The sequence below is a fragment of the Portunus trituberculatus genome, unplaced genomic scaffold (assembly GCF_017591435.1).
Source record: "Portunus trituberculatus isolate SZX2019 unplaced genomic scaffold, ASM1759143v1 PGA_scaffold_413__1_contigs__length_259272, whole genome shotgun sequence".
Lineage (NCBI taxonomy): Eukaryota > Metazoa > Arthropoda > Malacostraca > Decapoda > Portunidae > Portunus > Portunus trituberculatus.
In genome coordinates, this window is record NW_025541581.1 from 125,316 (window position 1) to 133,981 (window position 8,666).

Genomic DNA, 8,666 nt, shown 5'->3' on the forward strand with positions numbered 1-8,666 from the left:
CGTATCATCGTTGCGTTGCAGTGTGGACGGGAGAGCGTTGCACCGTTGCGTATCAAAATATGATACAAAGATACGCAACGGGCTCGATCCATCATTTGTCGGTCTTTTGCCGTCACATCAAAGGAATGATACGCAACGCATCTACCTTCATGTGGACGGGGAGCGTTGCATCGTCCCGTGACTCCCGTTGCAAGCTCAGTCTTGTAGAGGATAGCCAGGAGTACAGTTGTAGCTCGTGTGTGATTGTGTTTCATATAATTATATTATATTATATATTATATATATATATATATATATATATATATATATATATATATATATATATATATATATTACACCTTTTTTAGTGTGAAGAACTATCTAGGTACTAGAAAAATGGAGTGGAGTAAGGAGGATATCATACGTCTGATAGAAACTTACCGTAAGAGGGACGTGATTTGGGACCCAAAACATGTTCATCATTTCAATAAGCTTCGTAAACAAGATGCATGGGAGGAAATTGCCAAGGAAATGGGATCATCGGCAGATGTGTGCAAGAAGAAGATGGAATATCTTTTGGCAGCCTTGAGAAGGAGAAAATGAAAATGACGAAGAGTACTGGTACTGGAAAAGGTGAGTAAATGATATCGTATTCTTTATTCAACCATAATATATGAACTCATTATACATATATACTTAATATTCTTCTTCTGCATATAAAGTGATGTATACAGCTCTCTATAATTATATGGTATTCATATATCATGTATTCAAACCAATAACTAACAATATGAAAAATAGTAACTAGGCTACATTTAGTAAGAAATGTTTACATAGGATAAATAAATTCCTATAATTGATTTATTTCAATGACTCAAAACAATATGAAAATGAACATATATATATATATATATATATATATATATATATATATATATATATATATATATATATATATATATATATATGTTGTTAATAGTTGCCTAATGTGTACATTAGGTAGCGGAAATAACCTAATGTGTATACTCTTCATCTTCAATTCTATAGACCACAGTTTAATGTGCACAGATCTGAGGTTAAATGGTGCACAACATTCCTGGTGGTAAGGTTAGGTTAGGGTCAGAAACATCCACTAATCTCCCACTTCTGCCAGCACCACTGTATCATCCATTAACAGGCCCGCCTAACCTAACCTAACCTAACCACCACGGAATGTTGTGCACCATTTAACCTCAGATTTGTGCACTTTAAACTGTTGTCTATAGAATTGAAGATGAAGTATACATTAGTATTTCCGCTGCCTAATGTACACATTAGGCAACTATTAACATTGAGCATAATATATATATATATATATATATATATATATATATATATATATATATATATATATATATATATATATATATATATATATAAGCTTATTAAACTACATTCTACCCCGTTCCTACCAAAATATTTTATTTTATTTTATTTTTTTTTTCTTTACAGGAGCACATGAGACTTACACTAGCTCGTGGTTTGCCTTTGAAAGTATGCAATTCCTATGGGACAAGAACCAACCAAAACCAACATTGAGTACAGTAAGTGAACAGTATTTAATATATTAAACATTAATATTTCTTTATGCTAACCTGCATCATATTACATTACAAGCCATTTATATTTGCCGGAAATTCTGATCAGCTAATCAGCACACACACACACACACACACACACACACACACACACACACACACACACACACACACACAAGCAGCAGACCGTAGGTGAATTACACACACACCAAAAAAAAAACTTTAGTTATTTAACCTGGGGGAGGGAACCCACAACAAAAAGCCGCAAGTTTCTATGCGTAGTCATTTTGCCACGCTAATTTTCCTTCATTCAAGAAATAGTCAGCTATCTCCTCCTTACATTCAGCAATGTAGCCTTTGTTTTGCGTGCAACTCTTTTCAGGGAAGAAGTGATCCCATCTCGTGCGTTGCTTCTCTCAATTTCCATTTCTCACAACACCTGCCTCTTCTGAATCAAATGTTCCTGGTGGAGTGTAGAGTTCCGCTGAATCTGGTCTTCGGCGCAAGTAGTTGTGTAGTAAAGTAGTTGTCATCACTACACATGAAGCCTTTTCTGGTTCCAGTAGCAACGGTTTCCTCAGCACACGGAAAACTGAAGATGCTATGCCAAATACATTTTCAACTACTCTGCGAGCTCTACAAATCCTGTAGTTAAAAATTCTTTGCTTTGATCCTTTGACGTGGTAACCTGGATATGCTTTCATCAAGGTTTCACTCATAGAAAAGCTTCATCTCCCACAAAGAAGAATGGTACAACTTCCTCCCTCTCGTTTAGAGGAGCAGGCTCAGGTAGATTTAAAGCTTTTTCCTCCATTAGCTTGTACAACTGTGTGTTTGCGATCACACCACCGTCTGATATTCGTCCTTGGCATCCCACGTCTACAAACATGAAGTTGTAGTTAGCATCAACTAATGCAAGAAGAACAATGCTGAAAAACCTTTGTAGTTGATGTATTCACTGCCACTTGCAATGGGACACTTCAAAGTGACGTGCTTACCATCAATAGCCCCGACACAGTGTGGAAAGTTCACTCCAGGAGAGGTACTTACGGGGATGTAGGCAGTGCTGCAGACTGAGTGATTCCCGTGTCCTCTCTTCCCGGTTCCCTTTGTGGTCTCATTTATACAATTGAGCAGCTGCAGCCTGCCCTCTAAAGACAACTTCTACTACTTCCTACACTACACTACAACACCTTACACTTTTACACTCTCTTCAAATCAAAATTTAATAATGGCTTCACCACGCCCTGCCTCGGAGTCCCCTCTGGGAGGGGACCATAAATGTCCCCAGGTCGGACTGCCCTCTGCTGTCGACCTTGGGTGTCTTGACACTTCATCTAATACTTTCACTATCAATTTCTGCAACATTCGTGGCCTTCGTTCTAATTTTCAATCTGTGGAACACCACCTCTCCTCTACTAAACCTCATCTTCTCTTCCTAACTGAAACACAGTTGTCTGTGACTACTGACAGCAGCCCTTTTCTGTTCCCTCCTACTTGCTCTATCCTCATTTTCAATCCAAAGCTGGATGTTGCGCATACGTGCGTAACGACACCACTTGCTCTCGTGCCCACAATCTTGAATCTTCAGAATTTTCTACCATCTGGCTAAGACTTCAATGTCACTCTCTAACTAAATTCATCTGTGCTGTATACCTCTCACCTAATTCCTCTGACTATGTAAAATTCTTTGACTATTTGACTTCCAAGGTGGAGCACATCTTATCTCACTTTCCTTTGCTGAGATCTCCATTTTAGATTTCAATGTTCACCACCAGCTTTGGCTTTCATCTTCTTTCACTGACCAACCTGGTGAACAAACCTTCAACTTTGCTATCCTTCATGACCTAGAGCAGCTAGTGCAGTTCCCTACCCGTATTCCTGACCGCCTTGGAGACACGCCCAACATTCTTGATCTTTTCCTAACCTCCAACCCTTCTGCTTACTCTGTTAAACTTTCCTCTCCGTTGGGCTCCTCCGACCACAATCTAATTTCCGTTACCTGTTCTATCACTCCAGTGCAGCCTCAGGACCCGCCTAAGCGGAGGTGCTTCTGGCATTTTAACTCTGCTAAGTGGGAGGAACTAAGGCAGTACTATTCTGATTTCCTTGGGATGATTATTGTTTTCATGTCAGAGATCCTTCTCTTTGTGCCGAGCGCATAACAGAGGTGATTATCTCTGGCATGGAGCTATACATTCCTCATACTTTCTCTAACCCTAAAGCTAAAAAGCCTTGGTTTAACTCTGCTTGTTCTCGTGCTGTCAATGATAGAGAGGCGGCTCACAAACGGTTCCGTAGCCATCCAACTGCTGAAACTCATGCCCTATATATTTCTGCCCGTAATCATGCCAAATCTATTCTCCAACTTACTAAAACTCTTTCATCAATAGAAAATGTCAAAGTCTTTCCAATTCTAACTCCTCTCGAGATTTCTGGCATCTAGCCAATAATATCTCTAACAACTTTACTTCTTCGTCTTTCCCTCCTTTACTTCATCCAGATGGCTCTACAGCTGTCTCTTCTTTTTCTAAAGCTGAACTCTTCGCTCAAACCTTTGCTACCAACTCAACTTTGGATGATTCTGGGCATATTCCTCCTACTCCTCCACCCTCTGACTACTTCATCCCTAAAATTAAAATTCTTTATAAAGACGTTTTCCTGGCCCTCTCTGGCCTTGATTCTCGGAAGGCTTACGGTCCGGATGGAGTCCCTCCTGTTGTTCTCAAAACTGTGCTTCCGAACTCGCTCACTGCCTGGTCAAACTCTTTCATCTGTGTCTCTACTTCTATTTATCCTTCTTGCTGGAAGTTTGCTCACATTCAACCTGTCCCTAAAAAGGTGACCACTCCAATCCTTCTAACTACCGCCCTATAGCTTTGATTTCCTGCCTTTCTAAAGCCTTTGAGTCTATCCTTAATAGGAAGATAATGAGGCATCTATCAGCTCACAACCTTCTCTCTGATTGCCAGTATGGTTTCCGTAAAGGCAGATCTACTGGTGATCTTCTTACTTTCCTAACTGAATCTTGGTCATCCTCTTTAGGGACTTCGGTGAAACCTTTGCTGTCGGCCTTGACATATCGAAAGCCTTCGATAGAGTCTGGCACAAATCTTTAATTTCTAAACTACCCTCCTACGGATTCTATCCTTCTCTCTGTACCTTCATCTCCAGTTTCCTTTCCGATCGTTCTATTGCTGCTGTAGTAGACGGTCACTGTTCTTCCCTAAAACTATCAACAGTGGTGTTCCACAGGGTTCTGTCCTATCACCCACTCTCTTTCTATTATTCATCAATGATCTCCTAAATCTGACTCAATGCCCTATCCACTCCTATGCTGATGATACCACCTTGCATTATTCAACAGCGTTCAACAGACGCCCAACCCAACAACAATTAAATGACTCAAGGCGAGATGCTATAGGACGCCTAACTTCTGATCTTTCACTTGTTTCTGATTGGGGCAGAGAAAACCTGGTTTTGTTCAATGCCTCAAAACTCAATTTCTACAACTATCTACTCGACATAACCTTCCAGACAACTATCCTCTCTTCTTCAATAACACTCAACTTCCCTCTCCTCTACATTAAACACACTCGGTCTATCCTTCACTAAAAATCTAAACTGGAAATTTCACATCTCTACTCTTGCTAAATCAGCTTCCAAGAAGTTAGGTGTCCTGTGGCGTCTTCGTCCATTTTTCTCTCCTCCCAGCTGCTTGCTCTGTACAAGGGCCTTATCCGCCCGTGTATGGAGTATGGCTCTCATGTCTGGGGATCCACACACAGCTTTACTAAACAAGGTGGAATCTAAAGCTTTTCGTCTTATCAACTCTTCTCCTCTAACTGACTGTCTTGATTCTTTAAGTCACCGCCGCAATGTTGCATCTTTATCTGTCTTCTACCGCTGTTTTCATGCTGTCTGCTCTTCTGAACTTGCTAACTGCATGCCTTCCCCTCCTGCGGCCTCGCTGCACAAGACTCTCTACTTCTTCTCATCCCTATTCTGTCCATCTTCCTAATGCAAGAGTTAACCAGTATCTTCACTCCTTCATTCCCTACACTGGTAAACTCTGGAACTCTCTACCTGTGTCTGTATTTCCACCTGCCTATGACTTAAACTCTTTCAAAAGAGGAGTGTCAAGACACCTCTTACGTTAACTGGACCCTCCTTTTAGATTTTTTGTTTTTCTTTCTCCTACTTTCCTCTTAACAGGGCCTGGCAACCAGCGGATTTTTTTTTCCAACACTTTGTTTTCCCTTGGCCAGTGCCCTTGTAATGTATGTAACACTATACACACACACAAATATATATATATATATATATATATATATATATATATATATATATATATATATATATATATATATATATATATATGGTGTGCGCCTAGGTATGTATTCATTTATTTATTCTCTCTCTCTCTCTCTCTCTCTCTCTCAGATCCAGACCGCAACGAGTGAAGCAGCAGAGGAACCAACAGAAGTGTCGGTAGAAGGTGAGGATCTGAATACAAGTTTGGCGACATCACAGGAAAGAAACCCTGAAACAAGGCACCCCAAGTCGCCCACACCCAAAAGTAAGAAGCCGAAGACATCAGCTGGTGACCAACGTCTCGATAAGGCTTTTGAGATACTCACGGCCACAGCTAACCAAGTTAATGATGAAAACCAGCATTTTGGTAACTTGGTTGCTTCTAAATTGCGTAGGTATGATGACAGGGTACGCAGTTTGATTCAAAATGACATTCTGAACATATTTGTTAGAGCAAACACAGGCTGTTACAGTACTGATCAGCCTTTCCCTGGTAACGTAGTTGGAGGTCCACAGACAACCCATCCAGTAGGCTTCCCACCCAACTTCTGGTTGTCTCATAGTTATTCAGACGCATCTGAAAGCCATGATTCTAGAACAAGTACTCCAGCTGTAGTGCAACCATCACCTTCCCCCAGTACTTGTTCGGTAGGAAATGAGTTGAACATTGAGGAACTAATATAGTTGTGATTTTTTCACATGTGGCCCGTAACTTCCAATGAGGATATATCTCTTCCATTCTTAAATTACATTTATATTTGTTTTACTTCATTGTGCCCCATCTTCAAAATATATATATGACATTGATTTATCAAGTTCCTTCTTGTACTATAAAATAAAAAGAAATTAAAACATTCCTGTTTCATTTATTCCTGCACAGACCAAACACAGAATATACTGTCTTAAGACTATTTCTATTATTTATAAAATCAGGAATTCCCATTTACCTGCTATTGTGAGTTGTTTTTGGAAAGTATACGAAGAAGACAGTCTTGTTAAAGAAATAGCGTACATACATAATTGTGATCTGTTCAGCACGCCTTTTACTGCACTAATACATGTTTGTATGTGTACGAGAGAAACATATATCGATTTAACTATGAGTGGCACATTCATGTCATCATACATCAGTTGTTCATATGACATTTTATAGATGACTTACCTTAATGTAGTCATACAGTGTTTCCACAATGGCAGCACACACTTCGGGAATGATCTTGCTAATTGCCTGCTTGGAGATTCTGAAGAGATACTGCAGGCTGGTGTATGAATCGCCGGTGGCCAGAAAACGTAGTGTTACTGCTAGCCTTTCCTGGATGGGAATTGCTTTCCGAAACTTAGTGTTTTTTTTTGCAATTTTCAAGCCAACTTCAGACAAGAGAAACTCGAAATCAGTTGGGTGCATCCTTGTAAAGTTTTTGTAGAGTCCACTCACGTGTTGGAATTTTAAGTCCGCCAACATAGTTGTTCCACTGCACATCTCCTTCTTTCATATAGTTTAGTAATCCACCAACGCCGTGACTTTCTTTTCCTTTTACTAACTTGATGTTCATGAATAAATATATACGCGGCCGCAGCCAACTGCACACTTGCACTCATGGGTACTGTCAGGGAAGAAACTGGATGATACTGTTGCATCACGGAACGATGATACGACACGCGGATACGCAACGGGTACAATATACACTGTCGCACCGTATCGTATCATCGTTGCGTATCACCATGCGATACGCAACGATGATACGATACGTGTAAATGCAACAAGTGTGGACCCAGCTTTAGACAGTGAGACAGGGCGCTCGGGCGACGGCTGACACCAAGCCTCCCGAACTACGTCGAGCGGTCCACGCACACGGTGTCCAAACACTAACTGATTGGGTGAGAAACCCAAGGACTCAGTGGGCGCTTCTCTCACCGCAAATAAGACAAAGGGGGCACCCTCGTCCCAATCCTTATCTCTCTCCATGCAGAAACTCTTGAGCATGGTTTTGAGAGTTTGATGATGTCTCTCCAGGGCTCCCTGAGACTGTGGATGATAAGCACTGGACACAATATGCTTGATCCCCCACGCAGTCATCGTATCCTCAAACAACTTTGAAGTAAAGTTGGTCCCCTGATCGGACTGCAGCTCTGCTGGCAATCCAAAGTGTGTAAAGAAGGTTAACAAAGCCTTCAGCACCACCTTAGAGTGAGTGCTTTTCAGGGGAATTGCTTCAGGATACCGCGTGGTAACATCCATTATGGTCAACAAATACTTGTGACCAGCCCTGGTAGTAGGCAGAGGACCTATTATATCGATCAAAACCCTCGTGAAGGGAGGATCAACAGCAGGGATAGGGTGGAGTGGCGCCACAGGGGGTGTCTGATTTGGCTTGCCCACCACTTGACAAGTGTGGCAGCACTTAAGGATCGTGGCTACTTCTCCAGACATGCTGGGCCACCAAAAATTGGGACGCAGGCGAGCAACGGTCTTTCGGATGCCCAGGTGTCCAGCCATGGGCCCCTCATGTGCCAACAGCACAAGTGCCTCACGCAACTTCTGCGGCACAACTACTTGCAATAACTCACCACCGTCACTCTCCTGCCATCTACGACACAACACCCCTTGATGCAAGACAAACTCCTCCCTGCCCTCCAACTCCTCACTTCCCTCACCCACTCGAGCAAAGAAGGAAGCCAACGCCGGGTCCTCCTGCTGCCTACGAATGAGCTCTGCAGGCTCTAGCTGCGTAAGAGAAAGGGGGATTATAGGGTCATGGGGTTGAGGCAACGCTGCAACCCTACGTCCCACACGGC

The 8,666-nt window shown here is 41.7% G+C and overlaps 1 protein-coding gene across 1 annotated transcript; it reads left to right on the forward strand.

Moving 5' to 3' along the window:
* Positions 1 to 595: 595 nt before the first annotated feature.
* LOC123500575 lies at positions 596 to 7,142 on the forward strand. Its single transcript, XM_045249263.1, has 3 exons — positions 596 to 612; positions 1,471 to 1,562; positions 6,000 to 7,142. Exons 2-3 carry the CDS (start codon positions 1,515 to 1,517, stop codon positions 6,552 to 6,554), a joined length of 603 nt encoding a protein of 200 aa, XP_045105198.1. The 5' UTR covers positions 596 to 612; positions 1,471 to 1,514; the 3' UTR covers positions 6,555 to 7,142.
* Positions 7,143 to 8,666: the final 1,524 nt, after the last annotated feature.